General features: G+C 42.1%; 1 protein-coding gene across 6 annotated transcripts in view; it reads left to right on the forward strand.

Moving 5' to 3' along the window:
- sh2b3 (SH2B adaptor protein 3) overlaps positions 1-12,208 on the forward strand; it is a 214,930-nt gene that overhangs the window by 195,226 nt on the left and 7,496 nt on the right. For 3 of the 6 annotated variants that reach the window (XM_068005854.1, XM_068005853.1, XM_068005855.1), the window contains exon 8: positions 10,645-10,677. The exons of 2 other annotated variants lie outside the window; for them this stretch is intronic. In XM_068005854.1, the coding sequence (XP_067861955.1) occupies positions 10,645-10,677 (33 nt within the window). Of the gene's footprint in view, positions 1-1,997; positions 2,956-10,644; positions 10,678-12,208 lie in introns of those variants that run through there. One more of the 6 variants, XM_068005857.1, reaches the window with a different exon arrangement.

Raw genomic sequence — 12,208 nt, forward strand, 5'->3', positions numbered from 1 at the left:
GTTACCCACGTGCCCGCTTGCCCACCCGCCGAGAACCCGCACCCCTGGTAAAATCGGGCCCAACGTATTTGTTTAATTTCTCTGCCATTTCCTTATTCCCTATTATAAATTCTCCACTCTCTGTCTGTAAGGAACCCACATTTGCCTTCACCAGTCTTTTCCTTTTTACATATCTATAGAAGCTTTTACGGTCCATTTTATTTGACTCGCTAGTTTACTCTCATATTCTATTTTCCCTTTCTTTATCAATTTCTTGGTCCTCCTTTGCTGAATTCTAAAATGCTCCCAATCCTCAGGCTTACTTCTTTTTCTGGCAACTTTCTATGCCTCTTTCTTTGATTTAATACTATCTTTAATTTTTCTTATTAGCCACGGTTGGACCACATTTCCTGTTGGGTTTTTGTGCCTTAAAGGAATATATATTTGTTGCAAATTATGTATTAATTCTTTAAATGCTAGCCATTGCCTGTCTACCGTCATACCTTTTAATGTAGTTCCCCAGTCAACCATAGCCAACTTGCGCCTCATACCTTCGTAGTTTCCTTTGTTTAGATTTAAGACCCAATTTCGGATTGAACTACATCACTTTCAAACTTAATGAAGATTCTATCATATTATGGTCAGTCTTCCCTAAGGGCTCCTTTACAACAAGATTATTAATTAACCCTTTCTCATTGCACAATACTAGATATAAAATAGCCTGATCCCTAGTTGGTTCCTCAACATACTGATCTAGAAAACCATCTCGTATACATTCCAGGAATTCGTCCTCCACATTATTAGTGCTAATTTGGTTTGCCCAATCTATATATAGATTAAAGTCCCCCATGATTACTGTATTACCCTTGTTACATGCTTTATACTGTGCCCTACATCACAAAGCACATTAGTGTCATGTACTTCTTCTGTAAAATTGTTCCTCTGTGTAACTGTAGTGATTACTCCTCTTATTCAGTCTCTAATCTGTAGACTCCTAGTTTATAGAATAGTCTCAATTCAAAGCCGTGCAGTTGAGTTAGATTAGCATGGGAAGTAGATGAACTGTAATAATATGCAACAGCAATAATCACAATGCTTTGTACGGGACATGTACTTATTATGTAACCTGACTCCAATATATCATGCATTAAGTGAATTTTCAATTCCTACTGTTATCTGACTATTCGCTGTGCTCTTTTATGGTATTTGATTTTTTTACTTTTATGATTCTATGTATATTGACGGCAGGAAATGTCTTTATAGAGTCGAGAACAAGTGAAACTTTCTCAGTTCTCATTTCCTCTTCCAAATTCAGTAACTGTAGCCTCATATCAAGAACGTCTTACCATAACCACTCGCCACAGACCCAGGTTCAGTGTGACCTCCTTTCATTCACATTTCATGAAACTTTACTCATTCTGATAAAGAGTATCGCTTCCTTGGTCTACTTTACTGGAAGTGGACCAGCTGGCTGTGTAATCTATACAGTAAGTGCACAGAATAAAACCCACTGATGAGCGGGTATAGCTGTGGTAAGTGAATCTGCCCTAACTAGTGACAGTTAATGCTGTGGAGGTTTTCGCTTTCCTGCATTAGTAAAGATTAATAAAGAAAAAGTACTGGAGAAATTAATGGGAGCAATAGCTGACAAATCCCCTGGACTTGGTGGCCTACTTCCTAGGGTTTTAAAAGAGGTGGCTGCAGAGAGAGTGAATACATTGATTTTCATCTTCTAGAATTCCCTAGATTCTAGAACAGACCCTCTGGATTGGAAGGTTGCAAATGTAACCCTGCTATTCAAGAAAGGAGGGAGAGAGAAAACAGGGAACTATAGGCCAGTTAGCCTGACATCGGTAGTGGGGAAAATGCTAGAATCTATTCTTAAGAATGTACTAACAGGGCACTTAGTAGATCATAATATGATCTACTAATATGATCACACGAGAGGACACCACCCACCAGGTGCATGGTTCATATTCCTGTGACTCGGCCAACGTTGTCTACCTCATACGTTGCAGGAAAGGATGCCCCAGAGCATGGTACATTGGCGAGACCATGCAGACGCTGCGACAACGGATGAACGGACACCGCGCAACAATCGCCAAACAGGAGGGTTCCCTCCCAGTCGGGGAACACTTCAGCAGTCATGGACATTCATCCACCGACCTTCGGGTAAGCGTACTCCAAGGCGGCCTTCGAGACACACGACAACGCAAAATCGTCGAGCAGAAGTTGATAGCCAAGTTCCGCACCCATGAGGACGGCCTCAACCGGGATCTTGGGTTCATGTCACGCTACACGTTACCCCACCAGCGAACAAATGTTATCTGTTTTTAATATAATGGGTCATTTGCTGGCTCTCTCTGCCTTCCGGTTGTTTCTGCCTCTCTCTGTTTTTCTTCTCTGTTTTTTTTCCCTGTTTGTTTTTTTGTTGAATGTGTATTCGGGGGTTCTGCAGGTGACACCTCTCTGTCTGAACACGGTGATTGCCTTGGCAACGGGCAGTTGCAGGGGCAGTCTGTAAACACCATGTATTGTTCTATATGTATAAATGCGTAGGCTTCAAGGAGATCCTGAACATTTACCTGATAAAGGAGGAAGTCTCCGAAAGCTTGTGAATTTAAAATAAAATTGCTGGACTATAACTTGGTGTTGTAAAATTGTTTACAATAATATGATTAGACAGTCAACACGGTTTTATGAAAGGGAAATCGTATTTGACAAACCGATTAGAATTTTTTGAGGGTGTAACCAGCAGGGTAGATTTGGGGGAACCAGTGGATGTAGTATATTTGGATTTTCAAAAGGCATTTGATAAGGTGCCACTCAAGAGGTTGTTACACAAGATTAGGGCTCGTGATTGGGGGTAATACATTAGCATGGATTGAGGATTGGTTAACGGACAGAAAACAGAGAGTAGGAATAAACGGATCATTTTCGGGTTGGCAAGCTGTAACTAGTGGGGTGCCGCAAGAATCAGTGCTTGGGCCTCAGCTGTTTACAATATAAGGAATCTTACAACACCAGGTTATAGTCCAACAATTTTATTTTAAAATCACAAGCTTTCGGAGATTATCCCCTTCGTCAGGTGAATGAGTGAAAGATTCTCAAATCGCATATCTTATACTAGGCTGGGACAGCATCACACCAATCAAAAAGTGTCGTTGTTGTTCAAACAGGCCAGTCACGGAGAACAGCACGTCCCAGTACACTGGATATACATTGTGTCAATTACACAGACAGAAAGAAAGAGACCCAAATGACAGAGAGAGAGAGAGAGAATATTAAAACACATAACCTTTTTTTCCCTTTTTGCTGGTGGGGTTACGTGTAGCATGACATGAACCCAAGATCCCGGTTGAGGCCGTCCTCATGGGTGCGGAACTTGGCTATCAACTTCTGCTCGACGATTTTGCGTTGTCGTGTGTCTCGAAGGCCGCCTTGGAGAACGCTGACCCGAAGACTTTAGCAGTCAAGAACATTCAGCCACTGATCTTCGGGTCAGCGTTCTCCAAGGCGGCCTTCGAGACACACGACAACACAAAATCGTCGAGCAGAAGTTGATAGCCAAGTTCCGCACCCATGAGGACGGCCTCAACCGGGATCTTGGGTTCATGTCATGCTACACGTAACCCCACCAGCAAAAAGGGAAAAAAAAGTTATGTGTTTTAATATTCTCTCTCTCTCTCTCTGCCATTTGGGTCTCTTTCTTTCTGTCTGTGTAATTGACACAATGTATATCCAGTGTACTGGGACGTGCTGTTCTCCGTGACTGGCCTGTTTGAACAACAACGACACCTTTTGATTGGTGTGATGCTGTCCCAGCCTAATATAAGATATGCGATTTGAGAATCTTTCACTCATTCACCTGACGAAGGGGATAATCTCCGAAAGCTTGTGATTTTAAAATAAAATTGTTGGACTATAACCTGGTGTTGTAAGATTCCTTACATTTGTCCACCCCAGTCCATTACCGGCATCTCCACATCATGTTTACAATATATATCAATGACTGAGGTGAGGGGACCAAGTGTGTTGTATCCAGGTTTGCTGACGATACAAAGCTAGGTGGGAAAGTGAGCTGTGAGGAGGAAGCAAAGAGGCTGCAAAGGGATAAGACAGGTTAAGTGAGTGGGCAAGAAGGTGGCAGATGGAGTATAATGTGGGGAAATGTGAAATTATCCATTTTGGTAGGAAGAATAGTAAAGCAGATTATTTTTTAAAAGGTGAAAGACTAAGAAATGTTGGTAGTCAGGTTTTTGGGTGTCCTTGTACATGAATCACAGAAAGTTAACATGCAGGTACGGCAAGCAATAGGAAGGCAAATGGTATGTTAGCCTTTATTGCAAGGGGGTTGGAGTACAAGAATAAGGAAGCAATTATATAGGGTCTGGTGAGACCACACCTGGAGTACAGTTTTGGTCCCCTTACCTAAGGAAGGATATACTTGCCTTTAGAGGTGGTGCTACCAAGGTTCACTAGATGGATTCCTGGGATGAAAGAGTTGTCCTAATGAGGAGAGATCAAGTAGAATGGGCCTATATTCTCAGGAGTTTAGAAGAGGTGATCTCATTGAAATGTATAAAATTTTTAGAAGGCTTGACAAGGTAGATGCTGAGAGGCTGTTTCCCCTGGCTGGAGGGTCTAGAACTCGGGGTCATAGTCTCAAGATAAGGGGTCGGCCATTTAGAACCGAGATGAGGAAAAATTTCTTCACTGAGGGTTGTGAATCTTTGGAATTCTCTACCCCAGAGGGCTGTGGATGCTCAGTCGTTGAGTATATTCAAGACTGAGATTGATAGATTTTTGGACACGAAGGTAATCAAAGGATATGGGGATCGGGCGGGAAAGTGGAGTTGAGGTAGAAGATCAGCCATGATCTTATTGAATGGATAAGCAGGCTTGAGGGGCCATATGGCCTACTCCTGCACCTATTTTTTTATGTTCTTATGCATTTCCAAGAAATGTATCTAAAATCACTCACTAATAATAGTGAAAGACTTGAGGCTTTTATATGCAGTAAAGTTCAATGCTTCTGAGCGCAGAATCATTTTAGTGCAAAGCGCAGGATCTTTACTGCTTGTGTGTCGACAATATTCAAAGGGCAACTATTTGTGGTTTCAAAAATTGTACATTATGCTCATGAACACATATTCTGGGGTTATGGAGAAATCACACTTGTAATGTAGGGGGGCAGGTGAAGGGTTTCATCTTGAAGGTACAAGTAGAAATGAGACTAGGCTGCCCTGTAATTCCTGGCTGCTGTTGTCACATGCACACAGCTGCAGGAGGGGTGAGAGAGGGGTCACACGCAGCCAACTTTTAGAAGTTTTGTTTTTTGTGGTTGATCTTTTTATATATTCAGATAAAATAATGTAACATTGCAACAAGCTCATTGACAGTGAAATCGCACATTTAAGTGACTAACAGCCTCAAATTTCGATGGAGCATCCATTGCAGTTTAAACATCTGGCCTACTGTATTTTAAACTAAATTATCAAAAAAAGTGAAGTAATTATGATGAAACTCATTTGTCTGTTAAAAGTCTATAACAAATGGTGTACTTATAAAAGATGATTTATTAAGGTTAACCCCAGTGGGGCATTGCCCCTCAATCTAATACATATGCATCTGTTGAGTTTGTGTTCAATTCCCACCTTCATCTTGCCTTTAACGTTATCTACCCTCATTGGGCCAGTTTTGCTACTTCTCAACCAAGGTACAAAACGAATATATATTTTGTAAGTGAGGATGGCGGTGGAGAGGGGGGTCAGGGGAGGTATGTTGCAGCACAGTATTGATGACTGCAGTAGTGAAGTCCAAATTGCAGGGCCCCAGTTGCTGTATTCTCCTGTTTGAAGAGGAACTGTGGTTAAAAGACAACAGGAAGGATTTGAGGAATGAAACTGGGGGAGAGAGAATATAATAGATAAAAGCAATTTAATTTTTGTTTTAACACTCTGTGACCTCTTCACCCCCACCATCCAGCTTTAAAGACAGCCACTTGCAACATATGATATGATGCCAAATTACAGCTTCAAATATGATACTAAAATAATGAGACATAAATCAAAATAGCACTAAAGACAGTATAATTAATGTAGACTAGAAAACAACTTGTGAAACTCTATTCATGTTGCAACAATTTGTGAATCACTTACCTCTTGTAGTAATTAAATATTTAAAGAATTATTGTAATCATATTTTGGCAATAGTATAACTTCTGGGTTCACATTAATCAGGAGTTACTGCTTTTCCTTTAGATGGTGAATGGATGTCTCCTCTGCTGTAAGATATGTGTGTGAAATGAGTTTGGACAGTCAAGCCGGCTCCTGTAGGACAAAGACCTACAGCACAAAACTGCCCCTAATTTGCCTCTTATTACCAATGCCACTTGGATGGGCACAAGCTGATTAGGTGTGGGAAATGGGGGGAAAAACTAGACTAGTACTCATCTGGGGTTTGAGCTGAGGCACATTGTTGGGACAGATTAAAGGGAGCTTTACTCTGCATGTGGCTGTACTGCACTTCACCTGAGAGTGCTGGTGCTGACAGTATGTGTCTGAAATTGTGAAGTGTTTAATTCCCCAGCACTAAGTTCTCTCACTTTGATGAGCACAGAAAAAGTCAGAAGACAGTGGACATCAGTATTTGCTGCTGCTGTGTTCTCTCCAACAATTTGTTGAGGTTTGTAGTCAGACAACTGACTGTGCAGTCTCTCTACAGACAGATCTGTTTCCTCCTTCAGATACAGACAGGTGCCTGGCACCATATGAGCATGGAGAGGTTCAAACCCTGCTCAGCCATTCGTTTGATAACTTTATCTGAAGCACATACTTTCTGTAGCTATGAGATAACTGTTTACATGTTGGAACCTTGTCAGATTGGTCATTTATTTTTGCGCTCTGGCTTTGTTTAGTTCTCTGTTTCAATTGGCACAGAAAATGTCTTGGTGCAATTAATGAGATCTTCCAAATGGTAGGAGGGTCTGTGATTCTCAACACAGTGTGCTGTTTGTTTCAACTGAACCATGGGGAGGAGAGGCACTTCCAGACTGCTAGGGAGGAAAATTCAGGGATCGAGCCATCCCTCCTAATGACTATGATGTGGAGATGCCGGTGATGGACTGGGGTGGACAAATGTAAGGAATCTTACAACACCAGGTTATAGTCCAACAAATTTATTTTAAAATCACAAGCTTTCGGAGATTATCCCCTTCGTCAGGTGAATGAGTGAAAAGGTTCTCAAATCGCATATCTTATACTAGGCTGGGACAGCATCACACCAATCAAAAGGTGTCGTTGTTGTTCAAACAGGCCAGTCACGGAGAACAGCACGTCCCAGTACACTGGATATACATTGTGTCAATTACACAGACAGAAAGAAACCCAAATGGCAGAGAGAGAGAGAGAATATTAAAAACATAACTTTTTTTTCCCTTTTTGCTGGTGGGGTTACGTGTAGCATGACATGAACCCAAGATCCCGGTTGAGGCCGTCCTCATGGGTGCGGAACTTGGCTATCAACTTCTGCTCGACGATTTTGCGTTGTCGTGTCTCTCGAAGGCCGCCTTGGAGAACGCTTACCCGAAGATCGGTGGCTGAATGTCCTTGACTGCTAAAGTGTTCCCCGACTGGGAGGGAACCCTCCTGTCTGGCGATTGTTGCGCGGTGTCCGTTCATCCGTTGAAAAAATAAACTATCTGTTCTAATCTTTCTTAAAGGCAATATTATTACTTGTTAAAATGTTGTAATTATGGGTTTAGCAGAAATATGAATTATTCCTGGGGTGTTTCGTGGGGCACCTCGTGCTCTGAGCTCCTTCGATCTCTCCCCTTCGTTGACTTGCTGGCTGCATTTCCTCACACAAAAAATACATCAGCAGACAGACTTGGAGGCAAAGGACATGCGGGATAAAATGACAGGAAAATTACAGCTTTGGTCTGATTTTTATTATTTTTTCTGGCCTCATTTCCTGCCAGATTGCCACTATCATAATGCTGGTTTTCCTGCAGAAGGAAACTATCTCATCAGAAACCTGCTGAGCAAGTTTTACATTGCAAGTCTATTTGTGCATAACAGTGGGAAAATTCTTCTTCGCGTGTGTGTGTGTGTGTGTGTGTGTGTCAGTCTCCGAATACCCAATGAAATTCTTTCAATTGAATTTGCTGCCATTGAAGTTACATTAATTGATTGCAGCAACACTCTTTTACTAAAAAGCATGTTTGTTCAATAAAATTAAACAAAACAAGATGATAAAAGATGAGTAAAAAGCAGAGAAAATTTCACATTCTCCCTTTTAATTTCTTGGGTTGAAATCTAAAATTTTAAAAACTGTACTTGCTAAAATATGTATGGTGATCATCAATTGCTGGTCAGTAGAGATATTTCACGGTACTTGATTTGGAACTGTGAAAAACTTATAAAGCTGTTTCCTCATTATGTTCATAAACCATGCAAAATGAGACACTGAGTAGCGACCGGTCCTGTTCATGTATACAGGACTGTAACATTCCATATAATGTGTCTGAGGAATATTATCATTAGGAAAAAAAAATACTGTTCTCTGGTTTCTCAGAAATTAAAATATCTAAGAATAGTATTTTAAGTACATGTATAAACACAGCAAAGCACTTAAAGCCTTCCATTAACTGGTAGGGATGTGGAACACTTAATAGTAAATTGTCATTAATGCATTGTGGCAAGTGGTGGCAGAATTATTTTGCAACATTTGCACTGTCACCTTTGACAATGGTATCTTGGAAATTGTTTAGTGAAATGTGAGAAAATGCCATTCGGCCCATCATGGCCATGCCATCCACAAACCAAGTACAAGATACCTTATCATGGGCTCCATCTAGCCTCCTGAGGGAAAGATCTACATAAATATATCCTGACTCCCAAATGGAAATCAAGTGAAACTCTTATTAATCTTTTTTTAAATCATCCGTCTCCACTATTCAACCCTGGCCTGCCCTCCATAAACACCATCACCTCCCACACTCCCCACTACAGGCCTCAGCGGCAGAGGAACCGCTGCACCCCATAGATGAATGGCTAGTGATCCCGTTAACTCCCAGCACAGTTGGTGCCATTCGTCTGATATTTCAGGAAAGGGACACTGACAGCAATTTGTCACACACTGGAAGTTAAAATTTAAATAGTTATCTAGAGGTGCTAAAGTTTGCTTTGTACAACTGAATTGATCACATTCCGGTGCTCACTGTTGTTAGCTAGGGCTAACATAAAGAACAAAAGCAAAACTAAACTTCTCAGGGTTGGCAAGATGGAGACTGTCCAGGCATTATCATTGCATTTTTCTTTAACATTTCAGATGTATTCCAAAACAGAAATGTTTTCAGCATGTTTTACAGAAATATTCCATTTGTTTGTATATTCTGCTCTGCAATATAGCTACTTTTAATAGTGAGTTCTGTGAGTATTTACTGTGCTTTTCAGGCATGAAATGGTATGGAACTGTACGCAGGAGTCACAAGTACATACGAATTAAGAGCAGGAGTAGGCCATTCGGCCCCTCGAGCCTGCTCTGCCATTTGATAAGATCATGGCTGATCTGATTGTGACCTCAACCCTACTTTCTCGTCTACCTTTGACTCACTTGTTAATCGGGAATCTATCTAATTCAGCCTTAAAAATATTCAATGATCCCGCTCTCTGGGGAAGGGAGTTCCACAGATTCACGACCCTCTGAGAGAAAAGATTTCTCCTCATCTCCGTCTTAAATGGGAGACCCCTTATTTTTAAAACTGTATCCCCTAGTTCTAGTCTCTCTCACAAGGGGAAACATCCTCTCAGCATCTACCCCTTCAAGTCCCCTCAGGATATCTCAGGTGTTCAGTAGTTAAGGTTTAGTTAACCAGTTTGTGAATTTGGATTCCAGCATATCACAACACAGCTGTGTCAGTCACTCTTGCTTTTAATACCTTAGTTTGCAAAATCAAATTTGTAAAAACACTGAACGAGCATCGTATTCTAAAGCCAGCAATCACTCTGTTTTCCTGAGATAAGCTTAACAAAAATGATTTTATTTTTAGTCAACTTCATTTACTTAAGAAGCTTTGCTTTCAGATATGTCACCAATTCAACTGCTGTATTATTTCAGGAGTTCTTCCTTTCCATAGAAATTTTAATCATTTTATGCCACAGGCTTACAAGTAATAATAGTTGCATTTATTTACTAAAAACCTATTGCTGCCATTTGAGTCTTGAGATAAAGGGCTCAATTTTGAAATGGTGGCAGGTTGGCAGCGAGGGGGGTGGGGGGTGAAGGTGCGCGTGGCAAACCCGCATAAACAAAACTTACCATTTCTGATGCGATTGCATTGTAATTGATGGTGGTTAACGTGCTCTCCGGGTTTCGCGCCCGGCAGCCAGCCTGATTGACAGGCTGTCTGCCATCAGGAGTTGCAACCCGGGGGGTGGGGAAAGAAAGATAGAGAACGAGACATCATCCAGCGCTGGAATGGAAGATTGGGCGGGGGGAGAGTGGAAGATTGGGGGGATGAAGAGGGGAAGATTGGGGGGGCGGTGAAGAGGGGGTGATCGGAGAGGGAGACATTGGACATCAGAGCAGGTGGGAAAGGTAGGTTGATTTTGTGTTTTAACAGTGCAGTGGTTTTTTATTTAATTTATTTTGTTTCACCAGGCGTGAATCAGAAGCGGTGGGCAAGCCACCCAGGTAAGTTTAAAAAATCGTTCCAACTACCTAATATGTCACAAGTAAAATGCCTTAAGTACCTCAATCAGGCACATTTGGCTCTTTAACTGTCATCCCGCCAGCTTTAAAGGCCCGCAGGACTTCCGGATTCGGGACGCCCGCGCGCACACAGGTACGTCCGTGGGGAACTCGGAAGTAGGCGAGTTGGAGCCGGCTTCCGAACCCGATTTTCGGAGTTTCCCAACACACCCGCAATTTCCCAGGAAAATCGAGCCCTAAGAGCATTATTGATATTTTACGGCATAATCTCACAAATGTTGTTCTCTATCTCACACTTGTTGTCTTGGGAACTGTAAAGCTGCTTTTCTCTTTTAAATATGCTTATGATACAATGTACAATTTCTTCGCTGCCATTATGGATGAAAAGATTTTAGGCTGCTCTGTAGATTTCAGCATTAAGTTGTTACTCCCCCCCCCCCCCCCCCCCCCCACCGTCCCCCCGCATTTCCCAATTTCCTCCCCAGCTCCTGAAGGCTCTGTGACTCTGGCTGGGGTACAGTTTCCAGTATGTTTTTCTGGAAGGATGAGTTACATGAGACAATTGGCCTCCCTTGTCTGTACTTGTATTTTTGATCTCTGGGACACCAGCAATCCTCCAGTAGCTGCATGTATGAGCCTACGCAGTGACTTTCAGCAGTTATTTGACCACAAAGGGCATCACAGCTGAGCTCAATCCTGTCCTCACCTGATTTCCACACACTTATTTTCCACCAGGAGTGGGAACCCTGGCTGATTTTCCCTCCCCCTTCCTAGCCCACGAGTGCTGAAATTGATTGTAGTGTCACAGCTGCTACCCTGAATGGAGCCGATAACTCAGCAGACTGGGAATTGAAGCTGGGATTTTCTGCTTTGTACGGCTCAGTACCTTATGCCCTGTTAAAGTTGGAATTTTAGCACAATCTTCACACCACTCTGATAAACAAAAAATACAGAAATATAATTCCAAGAATAAACAGGGAGTGGAATGGTGCAGTGAGTTAAACATCTGGAACTGCAGTTAAAATCCAACCAAGACTGATGGGATGAAAGTCTCTCTCTGTCTCCTGGATGTACGGATTCCATGTGAAATGAATTTGGACAGTTCCTGGTAGACTTGATACCACATGAAAAAGCTGCCCCAATTTGTCATGAGCACTTTAAAGCAGCCTGTCCAAGGTTTGTTTCTGATAGATTTACATAGTTTCTACTCAGAACTGATAAAATGCCTCAAAGTCCATTGGACAGCAAGTGCCATTTGTTGCTTTTTGCCTGCGGTCTCCTCAGTTTGACTGCTCGCATTGACCTAACTGTGTGCCAGTGGATACTTTTAGCTTGCATTAGCCTAGTTCTACTTGCAGCACATTGGGCGCTCCTGCAGCCACCATAGTTCACCAACGTGCTTGAGTCTATGCTTGTGCAGTGGTGGTATTCCAGGCTTTGAAGGAAGCAGAACATGAGGATGTGCAGCTGTAATACATGGCATAGTACACTTGAGGCACACTGACAATTTTGC

Source organism: Heptranchias perlo, chromosome 25 (genome assembly GCF_035084215.1).
Source record: "Heptranchias perlo isolate sHepPer1 chromosome 25, sHepPer1.hap1, whole genome shotgun sequence".
Lineage (NCBI taxonomy): Eukaryota > Metazoa > Chordata > Chondrichthyes > Hexanchiformes > Hexanchidae > Heptranchias > Heptranchias perlo.